General features: G+C 41.4%; 1 protein-coding gene across 4 annotated transcripts in view; it reads right to left on the bottom strand.

The window, feature by feature from the left end:
* Positions 1-20,076, bottom strand: part of eya4 (EYA transcriptional coactivator and phosphatase 4) — a 77,644-nt gene that overhangs the window by 11,084 nt on the left and 46,484 nt on the right. For all 4 annotated transcript variants that reach the window (XM_080452366.1, XM_080452365.1, XM_080452367.1 and 1 more), the window contains 8 exons: positions 18,372-18,449; positions 17,263-17,329; positions 15,274-15,416; positions 13,867-14,010; positions 13,440-13,522; positions 9,536-9,710; positions 6,787-6,923; positions 6,183-6,266 (listed from right to left, as the gene is read on the bottom strand). In XM_080452366.1, coding sequence (XP_080308492.1) covers positions 6,183-6,266; positions 6,787-6,923; positions 9,536-9,710; positions 13,440-13,522; positions 13,867-14,010; positions 15,274-15,416; positions 17,263-17,329; positions 18,372-18,449 — 911 coding nt within the window. The remainder of the gene's footprint in view (positions 1-6,182; positions 6,267-6,786; positions 6,924-9,535; positions 9,711-13,439; positions 13,523-13,866; positions 14,011-15,273; positions 15,417-17,262; positions 17,330-18,371; positions 18,450-20,076) is intronic.

The raw sequence follows: 20,076 nt of genomic DNA, 5'->3' as shown, positions 1-20,076 counted from the left end.
TACTACTGTATTCATACAGATCACACGGAAGGCAGGTCGGCTGGCTGGCAGGTAAAGTGGCCAAGGAGGTTGTATGTTCAAACCCCATGCTCTTTCATGACTCTGTATTTTTGAGTACTTGCGATTTCAAATATTAGTATGAGCAATTGTTTTTAAATAATGCTATTTTTAGCGATTGTTTTGGAATTTAGCTTAAATTTACAAGTAGCTTATTCAAGTAGCCTAAAAGTATACTCAAATTATACTACTCAGTCATTACTTATGGTCTAACAGTAATAGCTAATTACGATGTGGCTACCCCTCTGGGTTATGGGATCTAAATAGCCAATCCACCCCTCCATGTTATGGGACTGATGCCTCTTGTAAACACTAATCTTTGAAAGTTATTTTTATTGGCAACCGGTGGTCAAATGCTATACAGACCTTTAAAATATTCAATTATTACAATTACATTGATAAGATACAGTACATAAAAAAAGACACCATGTGACTTTCTTTTCCATTTTGTATGACATTATTATAGTGACACATTTAGTGTAACTTTTTTCTTTTTAAATTAGCAACATAGAATGATTTTTATATCACAGTATCTGGACTCAGCGTTCTCTTGGTCTCAGCCATCATCATCGTACAATCTTTTATTTGATTTTCATTTACTTCGTTTTTTCCTCTTACTTATTTTTAAGATTTTATCTATATCTCATCAACCCCGCCCCCCCCCCCCCAGCCCCGACCCACGCTGCCTGCTAGAGTTGGTATGTTCCACTAATCTCAGCATTTGCTGACAGACTGGTTGCACTTGTTCGGTCCCATCAACATTCCTCAACCGGGGTGGGGCAAAAGGGGGTACAATGTATGAATGTGTTTGTGAGTTTGTCTGATGGAACACTGTATGTGCTTGACCAAAAGCGTGTGGCCTCACAGGGAGGTGCTTGTGCGTGTACATGCGTGCATTTGTGTGTGTGTATGTGTATGAGTGTGTGTGTGCGTGTGTGCGTGCGTGCGCTGTTGTGGGGGGACAGTCCTGCCAACCAGGGCTCAGCTGCAAAAACCATCATCTGCGATAGGTCAGGGAGGGTCGACAGCTTGCTGTGCGATTTGCTGACACTGTTAGACGACCAGAATAGAAAGAAACTAACGTGACGGCCCACGTGGAGAGAGAGACACAGAGAGAGCCAGGGAGAGAGAGAGTTAGGTATACCCAGACTGGAAGAAATTGATAGTGATAAGGAGTCATAAGGCTGGTTTATATTTATATACTAAAATAACACATTTTCAACTGAAAAATAATGTGTTCCGTTTATAAATAAGGCGCTAGCATGTCCGTGAACATACCTGCTGGGTAGACGGCACGCGTTTGTAAGCATATTCTGTTTCCTAGTGTCAGTGACCTAAACTCAGTGGTTCTCAACCTGTGGGGCCGGGGACCACTGGTGGGCTGCGAGAGTATTGCAAGTGGGCCCCCCAAATAATTGGCAAAACGGTACGATTTCAATCATAATATAACATTAATATAATTATAATAATAATATAATGATGTACAAAACAAAACAAAAAAAAATAGTTTTCATTGTGATACAGTAAATATTAACTTTGATTGACCAATGATCCAAGACGGAACACAATCGATTAATTGATCATTAAAATAAACATGCTCTGAAAATGCACGTGGCCCACCCATCCATAAAAGGCTGAGAACCATTGACCTAACTAACACAAAGTATGAGGCACGGACGGTAGCCCTACCTCTGCATGGTTTGTCTCACATGTAAATGATTATGTTGGCTGTGAGCCATGTGAGAGATACAGGGTATAGCCATGTTTGTCAGCAGACATAAAACTGAAATGTGTTCTCTGTTTTCGAGTATTTAGCTTTCCTAAAGAGTTATAGGAAAAGATTTGGCTCACGTGGAAGATTGTTCTCCAGAACTATTCAATCAATCATAGACAATTTCAAATATTACTTTGGTCTGGAACAAGTCTACCTTTGAAACAATTCTTCTCTCTCCACCTCCGCTGTTATCATTCTGACTGCCATGACAAACCCCACGCTTCAGTAAGATGTGAACGATATTCCAGGTTATATGAATAAACTATCCCAAAGAGAAATGAAAATCAATGTGTTCCGAGTGCGAGTGCTACAGAGAGTGAGCATCATGTTTGTCTCTACAGCGCTCATGGTTGGATGTTTGATTGTGTGTTCATGGTTATGTGTTTGTGTACGTGAGTGAGAAAAAAGGAAGTGATTAGCGATTGTTTTCATCGGAATGGCGGAGACTATGTTTTGCACCTTCCGTCCGTCCATCCGTCTGTCCGTGTGGCTGTGTGTGTGTGTGTGTGTGTGTGTGTGTGTGTGTGTGTGTGTGTGTGTGTGTGTGTCCGTCTGTCTGCGAGCAGCTAATCTCTGGCACCGTTGGCCCGATCGCAGCGTAACATGTGCACACACCCTCCCTGGATGCCCCAAATGTTTCAGATCGGCCTGTTAAAGCGCCAGCAGGAGGATGATTTTTGCAACACAAATGTTTTTATATTACTCCCACAGATTTAGTCCAAACATCACGCAAATCGGTACACAGTATCTCTATAGTCATGTGATCAAGAAGGATCTGTCCGATTTTTCATATTCCATCCTGATTGGCTAACATTGGCTTCCAAAGTTTGCAGGATTGGTCAGTTTTGAACAAAATGCCTCGAATCATAAACACAACGTGCGATTTCCGTGAAATATTGCATGTTTTATAGTTTTAGAAATACACTCCTTTAAAAGTTCAGACATTTATAATGGAGGTAAATGGAAGATTTTGGCAGATTTTGGCACCTAAAAAAAACACTTTCACCTAGAAACTCCATTCACACTTTTTATAATTCATCTTACTGTGGACACAAATACTTGAACGTTTTACTTTTAAAAGTTAAATATCTCAAAAACTACTAATCATTTCAAACGTACATCTGAAAACCTTGGCACCTCGCTGTTCCTTCATACGTTAACCTATAAACTTGATTCACAATTGAAAAATTCCACCTTACTGTGGACATGTATGCTTGAGATTTTTCCGTTAAAAAAAAATCCGCCCTTACGGGCCTCTCTATCTGAGATTCCCAGGCTGAATTAGGGGCCCAGCACGTCCCTGCATGATACTGACCATGATACTGACCATGATACTGACCATGATACTGACCATGATACTGACATGATACTGACCATGATACTGACATGATACTGACATGATACTGACATGATACTGACCATGATACTGACATGATACTAACATGATACTAACCATGATACTGACATGATACTGACCATGATACTGACCATGATACTGACCATGATACTGACATGATACTAACATGATACTAACCATGATACTGACATGATACTGACCATGATACTGACGTGATACTGACCATGATACTGACCATGATAGTGACATGATACTGACCATGATACTGACATGATACTGACCATGATACTGACATGATACTAACATGATACTGACATGATACTAACATGATACTGATGATGCCAGTATCATGGTCAGTATATCATGGCTACTATTGTAACAGGCTTATTGTCTCTCCCTGGGCAGTAGGCTAATAATTACATAATAATCACATAACAGTCCAGTTTAACACATTAACCGCCAAGGCCGTAGTCCTACGGTCCATTAAATCCAACTGTTAAGCGCCGAGACCGTAGTCCTACGGTCCACGGTCTTTTCGCGCTAAAATTTTCCAGGTGCACTTTCGGAATTTTTTGATCCATTTCCGGTTCCGGTTTGATGACCGGAAACAGAATTATTTGGGATCCGGTTTTGACGATCACGCCGGCTCCCATTCTAAAGCGCACACTGAAACTCAATTCTCTTCCTGTAGTTTTTTCTCCTCGCATATCACTGTTTAACATAATCCGCTCTAACTACAATCATGGAGATCCGTTTGACATGCGGTTTTCACTGGGAGATACAGTGAGATGTCGCGGATGTAAACAGACCGTGTACGGCTCAATCTTAAGGACTTTAACAAGATCTATGGCGACATGAAAAAAACAAAAAAAACAACAATAACACGTTGGCACTGGTGAGTACATTATGAGATTAACCTCTGGCGGTCGATGTGTTAATGTAAAATCTGATATTTGGAAATTGATGAGATGTTTTCTAAATTATATAAGCAACACAATACACAGTAAAAAATAAAGCTTAAGATTCAATTGGGTGTGGGCTGCGTTAAGGGACCCCTGGATATCGTATAGGGGGCACTGGCCCCAAAAAGATTGAAAAACACTACAATGATTCATAAATGGGAAATTCTGCACGATGAGTACTTCTGCTTTTGCTAATAAGTATATTTTGATGCTGATACCAAAATCTGAGTACCTCTTCCACCACTGTGGAGTCCATGGCATGGAGCATGCGCATGTGCATGCACTTTCATAAAAAGTGAAAAACCATTTAAAGCAGATCTTGTATACACTGATCCCCTATGAGAGGAGCGGGTCTTGGGGGTTGTCATGCCGACGGTGTAAACACCACTCTTGGCGAGGTGTGAACAGAAACAGCTGCCACCATATTTCTTAAGGGCAGGAGTGGACGAGGTGTAAAAGAAAAAAAAGAAAAAAAGAAAAGAGAAAATCACTTTTGTTCCAAATTGTTTTAAAACTAAGATTAGGAAACGTGTCTTTTGGTTTGCCACAACTCTGCTGCTACTCAGCGGCACATGCAGACATTAAGAATACATGCACCAATTTTGTGCTACATCACAAAACATGACACCAGTGGGTAAACAAAGGTTGTTAAGTTTTATTTGCAATGAGGGAGCTGTTGGAGCCATCAATATAAACCTGGCATTTTGTTTTGTAATCGAGGAGAAATTTACAACTCTCTTACATTCGTTAAAATACAGTCCTCTGGAACTCCTCCGTGACTCTCTCTCCAGCCAATGCAACACAAACCAAGCAGAATTTATTATGCCACAGGGTTTGCACACATGCATAGTGTTCTCTCTCTCTCGCTCTCTCTCTCTCTCTCTCTCTCTCTCCCTCTCTTTCCTCTCTTTCTCTGAGACGCACACACACACACACACCCACATGACTATTTACAACCCACCAGGGCCTTTCTGTCTGTCTTAAAAAGCATTTCTAAATGCTATGGTCCACAAGTGCAGAGGAACTAGGAAGTGCAACGGTGCCCACAAAGCGTGGTTGTAAAACGCCTGAGCTCCCATGGTTCCATGATAGTCTGGCTCTAAATGGTTGGCGCTCCACCCGCTTTCTCTTTGGACGTCCAAACAACACGGCAGAACTGAGTCCGCGCGGGGCCGCAGTGGAGTGCGGCCCCGTACAGGCGCTACTGGCTACCACCACCATACCACAGGAAACTACATCATCCAATAAAAAGGCTGCAGTCCTGACCACATAGTCTGATCTCGGACACGAGCCAGCGACCGACAGAATGCAGGGGAACTGTAAACAGTTGCAGTCGCTATCCGGGCAGGCCAGACCACCAAATGGGATCACAGGGAAGTTTGGTCAAAAAACATCAGACCAAAAGAGGGAAATTATGTTGTCAAATTAGGATGATGCTGGTACAAACATCATCAGTTTTATAAATATATATATATATATATATATATATATATATATATATATATATATATATATATATATATATATATAAAACCAGAAATGTATCTAAAACCACTGTGCACTGGTGTTGCGTGTTTATTTCGTTCTTTGGTGCTGCCAAAAGCAGGATACACACAACTTTCACAAAATATAAAGATAAATCAATAGACGCGATGAGGGGATGCGTTGATGCCCAGTGAACCGGATCAAGCGCCTGAGCTTGCGGTTTTCTATAAGAAATAATGGAATAAGCTCATTGCTTAACTGTGATTTATTTCTGCGTGAAAAAATGGCAGCACAAATCAATGTTAAATCTATGTATTCATACACATACTCAAATCAATGCATTAGGTCATCTCTCCATACACAGTAAAATCCTCAGTTGATATTATATACATTTGGAACTCTGTGAGTGTACAAGAGTAACCAAATTGACTCATTAGGGTCCATTTGGTTACACTTGTACACTCTTAAAATTAACACAACGCATGTTACTGTGTCGTTTGAGGACAAAGCAACAATATCATGTGTGGGCCTCAGGGCGATATCTCACCTTGCCATATTTCTGTGCGTAGGAGCCTGTCAGTAGAGAGTGGAAGACAATGATGGTCTCATCCAAGTCCCACACAAACACCCTCTGCAACAGACAATCACATGAGGTAAGAAAAGAGCATCCATCTCCCTAGGCCATGGATGCATAAACAATGACACTGTCCATTACATTTCTTTTCTGATTTGCATTTTCAAAATTAGTCGAGGTTCAGTCTGTCAGCATGAAGTCTATCTATACGTCATCGTACGATCTTCGTCACTTGATGAAGTCAAAATGACTATAAAATATAGCTTTCTTCCATTTCATTTATATTTCCGGTGACACGGTCAAGTACAAATTAGCCCTAAATGTCTGTTAACTACTTGAACCCAAGCATCCCTATACGGCACGGAACATTCCGCAAAAATTTCAGATCTACAAGCTCAGATTTACAAGCTCACAACGCATCACGTTGCAACGTGTTGTGAACTTGTACAACGGCTAATTTTGGCAACACGATTTGGTGTATAGTGAAAAAGAGCGCAGCGAGTACAGTTGCAACTCTGTTTGGTAAGTATAGAGTGTTTGAGTGGTTAATGTCAGCGATGGAGGTCTGGCGCCTTACCTCCAGGTCACTGTCCGGTGGGGGGGAAGGGTTGTTCTTGCGGCCCCTCCCCCGAGATTTACCGCCCCCACTCCTGCAGGCGCGGTCATCCAGCTCCTTGATGGGCGTGGAGGGACTCTGCACTGTGTCAAAGTCTGCTGAGAATGCGCACGCACGCGCACACACACACACACACACACACACACACACACACACACACACACACACACACACACACACACACACACACACACACACACACACACACACACACACACACACACACACACACACACACACACACATACAAACAAAACCACACAGCCACATGTGTAAAACTCACTGACATCACAATTTCATAATTATGCAATTTCACAATTACAAAATATTTATTTCTATCTGTACAAACATTCATAAACAATAGTCACTGAAGAAATGTAGGAGTAATGGTTGAGACTCCAAAAAAGCAAGAGGAATAATAATAAATCATCTGGTCAGGGTAAATAATTCAACAGAATAGAGATGATAGATTAACATTGGGACTAATGAGTTCCATAAACAAAAGCAGCATGGCTATTTTGGGTGTGAACCGCGCGAGATTCAAATGCATACACAAATATTTAACAGCGGAACAATGCAAAACACAAAGATAAATGACAAAAGGGCACAGAGGGGAGACTTGGATGCCATTTTGCACACATAGCTACAACTAGATCCTCTCAGGCAGAAATGTAATGTTTGAACACAAACACGAATGTAGTACGATGGAATGTGCGCACGCACACTCACGCTAAGTGCCATATGCTCCCACCGTGGTGCGGTAACCAGAACCAGACGTTAAGCTTCAGCTCTCATATTGTTATGTCTCAATCAGACAGAGAGAGACGGAGAGACCGTGTGTGAGAGAGACAGAAAGATGACGAGAGAGAGAGAGAGAGCATGCGAGTGGCAAGAGAAATGAAACTGCAGGAGGAGAAAGACTGATGGACTGAGAGAGACAGAAAGAAACAGACAGAAAGAAGGGGGACGACAGATAGAGAGAGAGAAGGACGGAATAATAAAATACAAACGACAGAAAGCAAAGGAGTGACAACAAGTGAATAGCGAATATGATAACTCTATGTTCATAGAAAGAGAGCCAAAGCAAGTCACATTGAAACAGTAAATCAATGTAAGTGACAGAGAAACGATAAGCTCCTTTAATCAGAGCTCCTGGTTCTCAGCCAAGGTAAACCAAAGAAATGTGAGAAAAAATAAACAAAGAAAGAAGGCGAAAAGAGAGAAACGGAGATGTTGGCACGCTTTACTTCGTTTCCATTCCGTTTGTTTTCGTCATACTCTCATCCCTCTTTTTTACTCTTAAGGGCTTGATATACTTCGTTGCACTTGGTATCGTACAACGAAAATAGCCGATCTACAAGCGAACAATGTGTTGCGTTACGATGGGCTGTGAGTTTGTGGATTGGCTATTTTTTGCCGGCTTGAAGTCTGTCTACAAAAAAAAGACTCAACAGAAATACACATTTTCTCACTTAAAATCTGTTAAAGTAAATAGTGCCTAATGACCCAAATCCTCCAACAAGTTGTCAGATAACTCTGGGTACAGTGTGCAGAGTCCTACAGTCCACACATGGGGTTTGGCACACCGTCGCCAACAGGCCAAATGTTCTAGAGTGGATGTGAGATTATATTAATCCCAATTTATACTGTGGATGCTTTATTTATATAAGTCACAATTTCCAGTGAGTGACATGGTCGTACAGCCAAGAATAAATTATCATCCTGATGTGAAATGTCAAAAAGTTGCATTTAGGGCTTAATCTCAAATAAATTTAAATAAAAAATTAGAATTAGAATTGGCCACTGGATATTGATTATATAGTATATCTCTCTGCAAATGTGTGTACGTGTGTATCTGTCCTTCACGTATCTCGGGAACCGCCCGACCAATCGGCTTCAATTTATGTTACGAGGACCCGAGGGAGTGTGAAGTCGGTCGGTTCAGCGGCTCTCAAAATCCCCAGATCCCCACTTTATGGAGTTCCCTGATGGCATCAAAATGACGTCATAGTACTGACGACATAGACTGGCCTCCAAGTGCTATGATAATAGGGACTGCATTAGAGAACTCTCACAACAGAGAACTTAATGTAGGTACAACGGGTACACTGACAACGGGTACAATGGGTACTGCGTGACCGAAGGGGTGTGTGTTAACGGGCGTCATCAAAGTACTGACTTGATAGGCTGGCCTCCAAGTACTATGATAATGGGTACTAAACTGAGTACTCTGACAGCGTGCGTTCCAAAATTCAAAAAAATTATGTATTTGGTCGCGGACGACCATCTCAAATATTTTGTTCCAGGGACCCCCAAGAAGCAAATTTGAGGTACAAATGTTCGCTTAAAAAAATATATATATTCAAAGGCTTGCCCACATTTTCACGATTTTTCAAAAATAGCAGATCTACAAGCTCCGAGTGCCGCACTATGAGCTTGTATATCTGCTATTTTTGAATAGCCAAAGTATAAAAGGTTAACATGATTGTGGTGCTATATTAACACATTTTGCTGGGGACCCCCTGGAAGCCCCTCAAGGACCCCTGGGGGTCCCTTCACCCCACTTTGAGAACCCCTGCTGTAGATAATACAACTGAACCTTTGTCCCACCCATGATCCCATCCCTCTTCCGTGCTCATGGGTTGCTGTTGCTTGGTTGGACAGAAATCCTCTCTACCCACCACTACCATAGAACTAGCATAGAACATACCTTGATGCAGCTCTGCGGCCTGTCCCGTCATGACTGGGGCGGGCTCTTGCAGCTGATAGGCCGCCGTGGACCCCGTCCCATCCACGCTATTGGAGGACATGTATGTCCCATAAGATGAGGTGGAGTAATACTGGGCGTACTGGTTTTGGCCAAACGTTGTATATGAAGGGTATTCCTGCAAGAAAATACAAATGTATTATGAACCGTAAATCTGATACAGTATAAAACACACATGTATATGTGTGTGTGTATTGTTGTTGTCGGGCAGAAATCTCACATCTCCGTATTCCAACTTTTTGTTTTTTTTCCCCCGTAAATTAATTCCCTACTTTCTCATACAACAGTGTCAAACAAAAGTGGTTAAGTGGTTAAGTCTGTCTGTGGGTTTTATAAATATAATTGAACCAATGAAAAGTATTAACAAAGCTTGTGACTAAATAATAATAACTACATTGGATCCATTGGAAACTGTACGTGGTTTACACCTGACAGCAATGTACTGTATGTATGTATGTATGTATGTATGTATGTATGTATGTATGTATGTATGTATGTATGTATGTATGTATGTATGTATGTATGTATGTATGTATGTATGTATGTATACGTATGTATGTATACGTATGTATGTATGTATGTATGTATACGTATGTATACGTATGTATGTATGTATGTATGTATGTATGTATGTATGTATGTATGTATGTATGTATGTATGTATGTATACGTATGTATACGTATGTATGTATGTATGTATGTATGTATGTATGTATGTATGTATGTATGTATGTATGTATGTATGTATGTATGTATGTACTGTACATGTAATGTACATAGATAGAGAATGAAACAGTGTATGGGGATTGAGATGGCTCACTTTTTAAATGGTTCAGACTGGCTTTATATTTGAAGAGAACATTTTATAGCCATTCTCTCTCGTCTCTGAAGTCTTTTATTCGCTCAATTCTGTCATTTATATATCTCCCTACAATTAAAGCCTGGTGCTGCAGGTTTTTATTGACCCAGTAGAGATGGGCTCTTTTATGAGCCAGCTCTCTAAACCTGTCACTATGTCCATCTCCATAAGTAACCATAAACTAGAACACACACACACACACACACACACACACACACACACACACACACACACACACACACACACACACACACACACACACACACACACACACACACACACACACACACACACACACACACACACACACACACACACACACACACACACACACACACCACTGCATAGTAATGGATGATCATACGCAGACATGCTGCACACTCATACACACACTTGTTTTCTCTCTCTCTCTCTCTCTGTCTCATTTTCCCACTCGCTCTATCTTTTTTCTGGTTTACATGCGCGCACACACACACACACACACACACACACACACACACACACACACACACACACACACACACACACACACACACACACACACACACACGCATGCACGCATGCACACACACAAACAAACACACGCACACACACACGCACGCACGCACACACACACATGTACCCCCGCCCCTCTTTCCCTTCATCCACCCACACATGAACTGAACGTTGCCTTTCTTTCTTTAAACAGCCACATCTATCATAGGGGGACATTAAAATCCCCCTTTAAGCATTTTACAACCAGAACACAATTCATCATAAAGACATAGAGAAATATCCAGAACAAAACAGACTTTTAAAAATGACTAATTCTCTGACCCCACCCCACATTCTCTCTCTTGAAAGGTCACAGTACAATTAGCTTTAATTTAATGAAATCACTGATTAATCACTTAACCCTAGCGTTCCTATTCTGTGCATGTCATAATAGGTGAACATTCAGATATCTACAAGCTCATAACGCGCCCAGATCGGCTATTTTCGGCAAAAAGATTTAGTGTAATATATAGAGAGACTGAATGCTGCTGACATTAATGACCCATAAATTTACCCCACTGAATTTGTTTTTGTATTATATTTTTTGTGTATTTAAAAAAAAAAATCTATTAAAATCTTTCTTTAATAATATATATATCCTACTGTGTATACATTTATTTTTTTTACTTGTTTGTATTGTCCTTTGTGTTAATGGTACAATAAGATACAAGGGTTGTGGCTCTTTCGGAGCGGGAACTTTGGGGGGGTGGGAGGGGTAACATACATTCACTGTTTTTGTATGCCTTTTGTTATTGACCTGTACGTGAAAATATAAAATAAAGAAACCTTGAACAAAAAAAAAATAGATTTAGTGTAGAGGGGGAAAAGTAGTGGACCTAGGATAGAGCCCTGGGGGATCTTAGTCAACTAAGTAGGGTTTAAGCGGTTATGGAATGTTACAGTGTATGTATGAAAGTAGTTGTAAAACCATCTCTGCTCTCAGATGCTGTTGGTGATATAGTATACTGTATGTATGATATAGTATACCGTATGTCACCGTATCAAGTCACATCCACTTTACCGCTCTCTTTTGCTGCATTGAGAGAGAAAAAACTTGCCTACGGTAATTTTCAGCTGCCCCTTACACACACACACACACACACACACACACGATTGTCTTACTATCATTGTGGGGACATAAAAAACTATTTATCATTAAAAAAAAAAAGTTTTACTTAATCTGCTGGCCTAACCTAACCTTATAGGTTCCAGCATCCGTATTCTGGGGAAAACTTTCCCAGAAAATAGCAGATCTACTAGCTCACAGTGCGTTGCGTTAAGACACATTGTGAGATAAATCGGCCATAAATCGGTGAGATTGGCCATTTTCAGTGAAGATATTGCATGTAGAGCGAAAACAGAGAAGTCACTAGTATAGAGCCCTGAGTGACTCCAGTCAACCAAGTATAGGGTTTAAGAGGTTAAACTATTCATATGGTTGTTGGCTCATTCATACAGGTTGATGCTTTCATTCGCAGTGAAATATCGACCGTGTTTTGGAAGAAAATAAATTAAGTTGTGTAATATTCATGTTCTTTGTGGATATTTGTATTGTTTTGTGTAATTTGTTTTTACCGCAATTGTAATTAATAGTGTTAATATATATTTGTCTATGTAATAGTGTTTCATGCTGCTCTCTTGGCCAGGTCAATCTTGCAAAATAGAGGCCCGGACAGTTGGCATAACCGTCTGGGCACCTAGGCTGGTAATCCAGCCTAGCCTGCCCCAGCGCGTCTGATATCTGGTCTAGAGGGGCGGATTCAAAATCTCCGGAGAAAACACCCGTGGGCTCCTATTGGTTCACCAATCTGTGCGCCCGCCCCCGCCCCACTCCGCGGCCCTCCCCCTCCCCCAATGTGCAGCCCAGAGCCCTGACGTCACAACATTTGGAGGGACGCCCACTGCACTCTGGTTGGTTGGGGAAATGAAAGGTTGACTCCCACTTCCTATGCCAGAAATTTCAACAGCTTGGTCCAGGCTTTCTTTTTGAGCAAAACGCGAAGGAAAATAAAAGCCTGGAGATTGAGGCTAAATCCAGCCTGAAAGCGTGTCGTGTGTTCGACTCCCAATCCCGACGACCTTTGCTGCGTGTCACCCCCCCCCCCCCCATTTCTCTCCCCATTTCCTAGTCTACTGTTCCTATCAATAAAGGCAGAAAAAGCCCCCAAAAAATATCTTTAAATCTTGTCAAACTGATTTTAATCTCAATTAGTATTTGACCTGGTTACTGTAAATAAAGGATATGATGAACTGTTTGAATTAACGCAAATTAATCACACACAATAAATGTTCCTGCCTGGTGTGTAAGGACCGTAGCCCCCTAACCTATGAGTTTTTCTTCTGGGTTTACTATCCTTGTGGGGACTCCTGGTTAAAACATGGCACACATATACTGTATACCCACGCAAACACACACATGTACAGTACATAGACACATGTAGTGTAGATATATACCTGCTGTGTGGCAGTGTAGTTGGCTGGGTTGGACACTGAGTTGTTGGTGGCGTAGAGCCCTGAGGAAGGGGTGAAACTGGAACCTAGAGAGAGAGAGAGAGAGAGAGAGAGGGAGAGAGAGAGAGAGGGAGAGAGAGAACGATACAAGAGATGGGAGAGACGGAGAGACAGAAAAGTTTCTAACGTTACACAATGCAATGTCATACGTAGCATGGACAGCGAGGCGAATAAGAACAAAATGTTTCCACCCCGACCGCTGTGACATTCACAGCTCACCGCCAAAATGTACAGAACTCATTTCAAGGCCTTTAAACGCTAACATGAAAAAACAAAGCCCCTCATCGAGTTATTTGTGCAACGGCAGAAAGCTGATAGCTCCATCTGGGAGCATTGTGGCGTCGGAGAGGATGTGGTGCCCCATACCCACCTGGCATCTGATAGGGTGAGTAGGCAGTCTGTCCGGGCTGAGGTGTGGTGAAGCCAGGGCTATAGCTGATGCCCGTCTGAAGAGGAGACTGGCTCTGAGCCAGGCCACCCTCCGTCTTAATTCCCGGCAGCATCACGCCCAGATCTGTAGAGAGAGAGCGGTACCGGCAAACTGCATCAGTATCGTTCAAATCGGGCCGAAACCTTGTATCTCCGTATTTCAACTTTTATTTCTTAAATCAATGCCCTACTTCGTCGTACAAGAGCGTCAAGCTAAAGTAGCGAAAATTGTCGATTTTGTCATTTTTAAAGTGCATGTGACTAAAAGTACATTGGATCCACTGGAACACGGGTTATTTTATCCATTTATTGAAAAGTAACGGTTTTGGACGTACAAGGTTTTCCGCCCGACAACGACGGTATACACATACAGGCAGAATTTTAAATCGATATAAATGTATCTCAACACCTGGTGTAACTTATACCCCCCTGTTTGGCAGTAAACTACAAAGCTGTTTGTAAATGCATGTGGAATTGGCCATCATGGCCGTAGTGTGTGTGCCCTACAGCTCATCTTCGTCTGTTGTTACCACAGCTAGTGCCAAAACAACATACCCTCACTCGTCTGCATGTCCATTAACCCATTAAGACCTGAGGTTCTGATTCTACAAAATGTCTTCTAAATCCTACACAGTTTTCTGAAAAAAACGTATGTTACTATATCAGTGGTTCAAACTTTTTCATGTCAAGGACCTCCCAAAATGATATGTATTTGGCCGCCGACCCCCGTCTGAAAATATTTTGTTCCAGGGACCCCCCAGAAGCAAAGATTTGAGTTAAAAATGTTTGCTTTAAAAATGTATATATATTCAAAGTTTGCACAGATTTTCACGATTTTTCAAAAATAGCAGATCTACAGGCTCATAGCGCGGCACTCGGTGGGTCAATATGAATTAAGCAGTAAATGTGGTTTTGCATTCTTTTATGTTATACTGTACTTGTATACAGCCCTGATGAAGGCACTATTGTGAGCCGGAAAGTTCAATGTGATACACAAAATTGCATCAAAGCTAGTATTACCATGCGGTTATTTCTTCTATTCCAGTACTCTTAAGGCTGATTCATACTTAGTTGTGTGTCAGTTCTCGCGCACTCAAAATAGGCAATCTATAAGCTCACAACACACAACACATTGTGAGCATGTAGAATTTACTGTATGTGGAACCAAAACAAAAGACTAAAATCTAGTTGTACACAAAATGTGACAATAAAGACACCTTTAACCTTGGCCTTGAACCATAGATTACGTGTGTGTGTGTGTGTGTGTGTGTGTGTGTGTGTGTGTGTGTGTGTGTGTGTGTGTGTGTGTGTGTGTGTGTGTGTGTGTGTGCACACATGCGCTAAATACCATAGGTGGACAGTCCGTAGGCCTGTCCTGTCTGGGAGTAGGCTGTGTAGACGGTGGACTGCTGCATGCTGCTGAACTGGGGCTGACCAGCATAGGAGGGCATTGAGGGAGCTGCCGGCGTGGACAGGATGTGAGGGTAGGGCCTGAGACCATGGAGGACATGAAGAAACAGAGAGTGTGTGTGTGTGTGTGTGTGTGTGTGTGTGTGTACAAGAGAGAGATGTGTGTGTGTGTGTGTGTGTGTGTGTGTGTGTGTGTGTGTGTGTGTGTGTGTGTGTGTGTGTGTGTGTGTGTGTGTGTGTGTGTGTGTGTGTGTGTGTGTGTGTGTGTGTGTGTGTGGGGGGGGGGGGGTAGATGGGATAGGGTAACAGAAGCAAGAAGGAAGAGAGATAATACAATCTGTTAAAAAATATGACACAAATCATTGGTAGTTGGATTAAATGACTCAATGTGAGGATAGAAACAACATTCAGGGGTTGGTGGGACTGAGTTGTAGAGAATTAAAATGACAATTATTGGCTACCGGTGGAGGCTGAGAGAAGGCAAAGAAACTTAGTTGAATAATGTACAACTTTTTGTTCAGCCTGCATAATTCGGATGTATGTAAGTGTCACTGTGCAGGATAACCACTTAAGCCCTATTGTATATACTTTGTCGTACGATGAATTGTGCAAATAGCCGATCTACAAGCTCACAACAAGTGGCATCGCGACGTAAGCAGATATTGGATGGTTTGTTTTATCACCGGCTTTTACAAAAGTTTAACAAAATCAACTGGTTGAAAGAAACTAACTGCTGAACAGAGGCTGAAAGATCAGTTTGAGAAAAGTGAATTCAGAACTGTGACATCATGTGATATTTATGTAGGATTTAAATAAGAGCTTAAACTGGATCAAGTATTTGATATATGAAAAATAAAAGTACTGTACATACAGGCTATTTGTCATTTAAGGGTGAACAGTACCTGAATTCCCAAGGTCATTGGAAGATATAAAAGGCTGGATAGAAATCAGAGTAAATGCAACTGCAATGACGAGTGGGAGACAAGCGTTTTGTTTGAATATAAGCATAATGAATTACAGAGAAATCTATATGCCAAAGCATTAATGATGCAAAGCCTGCGGAGGCAGACAACTCAAATCAAGTCAGGTCATCATCAGTCACATGCACACATCTTGTTGCTATGCTGTGCTGCTGCTTTGTGTTTTGCTCTATGAAGTTCCCACCACCGCCACCCCAGCATCCACCTTTCTATATGATTCCCTTAGGGGGGGATCTTGGTGTTTCATTCCCTGTGATATCTATTGGGAAGATCATTTATTTATTTAAAATAATTTTCATGCTCACAGGGAATGAAACAATTGAGACATGTATTAGAGACAAATGTCTCAATTGAGACGGTATTGAGACATTTTGGTATCAAGCTAAGGTTAGAATGCAGAATTTGATGCCAAAATGTATACAGGTATATACTTCTTCGATATTCTTATCGATATTTACAATATGCTCAATAAATATACTGTATCTATTTCAATCCAAGAGTTGTCTGATTTAATTTACACCGCCCATCTGTCTAAATAAATGTTATTAGAATCAGGTCAAAAGTCAAAAGTTATTTGTAAATTGGGTGCATTTGAGAAGAATATCATCCTTTGTCGTTTTATTATTGTATGTTCTGTTTGTGCTCCATACTATGGGATCAGGGTCTTGAATCACATGAATAAATGAGAAAATGAGAGAGATTGGCCATTGTCCACTGTTTTTGCTTTACGAGATTGTGTATGATATTGTATTGAATTGTATTGTACTGCATTGTATTATTGAATTATTGTGGCTGCAAACCCAATTTCCCCAAGTGGGACAATTAAGTTTCACCTTGAACTTTGATCCCTGATTAAGACAGATACGTAGGATGTTGTTTTACGCAAGGCACTTACAGTAGCAGATGTCTTGCTTGTGTCTTTTATAGAAGAGAAAGTAAAGGCTTACTTTGAGGGATAGAGCGGAGGAGAGTACTGGTGCGATGAGCGAGGACTGTATCCACTGCTAGTGATTACTGAAAAACACAAGAAAAAACAACATAATGCTTAATTCATACTCGTCAATCGTCATATGACAAGGTATAAATGAGGCTTAACTCCGTTACTTAAAAATAACAACACACAGTTAAGTTTGTGTAAAAAGTCTCAAATTCCCCCTTCATTTCATTTACTGTACTTTTGCTGAACGGTACAAGTCAAGGCCTCCGGCCATATTGGTTGAGTTAAAATTCTCTTCCAGTAAACACAATTTGAAGCATTTTGAATGGCGAAGAGCCAAGCTCTCTTTTTAGATAGTATTGCAGCTCATGCTTGCAGCCCTTACAGTGGGCCTCCTAGTAAAACACAATGCCTGTTTGTAGTCATTGAGATGTCAGAGCTCAACACCGACAACCTCCCGCCTGCTTAGAAACTCTCACTGTGTGTGTGTCTGTCTGTCCGTGGGTGTCTGTGTTTATTTGTAGTATGTGAGAATGGCTATTCATATGGTCTAAAACTCTCCCACTCTCTCTCAGTCTTGCTCTCAGACACACAGAAAAGTGATATACGGCGAGATAAGAGTAAAGCCATAAAAATATGTGTAAGTGTAAGACATGAAAAAAGTAAATATACTGTAAGTATAAAAGTAAAACGTAGGAATGTAAGGAATATAGGATCAGACAAAGGAAGTGGAAGTGTACACTGTGATGGCATAAGGCATGTGTTATAATATATATCATATTATGTATTAGTTACCACCCAGGTTTTTGTATTAGACAATAGACATTGCACTTGGTATAGGTAAATGAGTGCAAGGACAGAAACCCTCTATACCTCCGTACTTGATCTGCTCTTTATCCCCCTCTACAACAAATCTCTTTACTGAAAATAGCGGTCTGCAAGTTCACAACGCAACGCTCTGTGAGTTTGTAGATCTGCTATTTTCGGCGAATGCCCCCCTCAGAAATACCTATCATACCTATCACTGAACTGCACTGAGCTGAAGCAACACTAAGTCTGTCTGTCTGCATGCATGCGAGTGAGTGAGTGAGTGTGTGCATGTATGTGTGTGTATGTTACCTGAGCCTGCGTATGTGTCCAGTGATGTGTCTCCTGTAGTAGTGGCTGACTCACTGTTGTTGATAGGTTCTGTTTTGACTGAGAGCAGAGAGAGGAGAGAGAGTAGAGAGTTATGACCTGACCTATATGTATGTATGTATGTATGTATGTATATGTATATATGTATGTATGTATGTATGTATGTATGTATGTATGTATGTATGTATGTATGTATGTATGTATGTATGTACCCATCACACACACTGTACAATCCTGAGTGTCACAAAAACTCTCAGCTACATATTTGGGGAGGAAACAGGCGATCTGGCGTGAAGCGCAGTCAACGGCGTGGCGGGTGGGGTGTGGCGACAGACTTTTGGTATTTTCAGGGTCAACGAGGGTTGGAGTTCCCCGGGGCACATTGGCGAGGTGGGTTGCAGGTGGATTCCCTCATGGCCAATCAAATGAATGCTTTGCATTACCATTAAGAGTAGAGCATTCCGGAATGTATTTTTATCCCAAAAGCAAACTGATGTCCTAGTGCGGGAGGCGCAGAGTAGGGGTTCAACAGTTAATCAAACTAATCAATTCAATCAATCATAAAAAAAAGTCTCTGTTATTCGATAAATCGAAAAGGTACTTCATAGTCGTTAAGAAGATAATCATTAGTTGTAGCAACAACGAATCTTAAATATAAACACCTTAAATAGACCGCCAAGGGCACAGGATGTAAAATAACTAATGCAGTCAATATGTCTGACACTGGTCCAATGAGAAGTATTTCTGAGTGTAAGAACGGTTCAATGATCCGGCTATGAGCCAAACATAACCTGGCAGTATGTGTAATAACAACCTATCTAGTTGACCAAACAGTAAGCCTTTTATGAAGGAAAAACCTATACGCCTTCAATATTTTCGGTGTGTCATGATGCGCAACATTTTTGTTGGATACAAGTATTTAACAGTTGCCATATGTGGGTTAGAATGCGTCAAAATATCACTAAAACCATGTTGTCCAGCTTGAGGGATTCGTATCAAAGTGAAACAGACAAGCATAACATCATAAAGCGGGTTTGTGTGATTTTGGGCATATCTGGGTGGGCCTCAGCCAACTGTAGCGTGATTTATACTTGGCTGCACGCTGGTGACACACACCGGAATGAGCAGATCTGACTATGAGCTCTCAACATGCAGCAGCACGATGCATTGTGAGCTTATAGATCTGCAATTATCTGTGCATGACACCCTCACGCAACTAAGTATAACTTAGGCTTAAAAGGGATGAAAATAGACACAAAAGACAAAGGCGTGCCAATGCAGGTGCGCTGCAGACAGTGCAACCCGCTGTCCTCGTTGACGCCAAAATTGTAGTGCGCTGCTGATTTGCAAAAAAAAATGCTCCTCTCCTCCCACACCGGCGCCTGGCGAGTCCCCAAACTTGTCACTGTGCCTCGGGAGATCATTTCACCCGTCCCCTGGGCGCCACACGCCGAGACGCCTGCCCCAAATCAGGGCCCTGAGCGGCAGTTTAACTCTGTGTTTGAACCAAGAGTTAAATTGGCACTCAGGATTTTGCAGTGCGGTAAACACACACACAGCGGGGAGCACTAAACTACCATGCAGGTGCAATATTGTTCAATTTGACTTTGTTTTTTTGTTTTTTTTACCCATCTTATTAGGGCTGGGTGATATGACTTCAAATCGATAGCGCGATTATTTCAAACTT

This window comes from Gymnoscopelus braueri (genome assembly GCF_963280865.1).
Source record: "Gymnoscopelus braueri genome assembly, chromosome: 16".
NCBI lineage: Eukaryota > Metazoa > Chordata > Actinopteri > Myctophiformes > Myctophidae > Gymnoscopelus > Gymnoscopelus braueri.
Note: the sequence above shows the minus strand (reverse complement) of the source record. Positions and strands in the feature narration are given on the sequence as shown.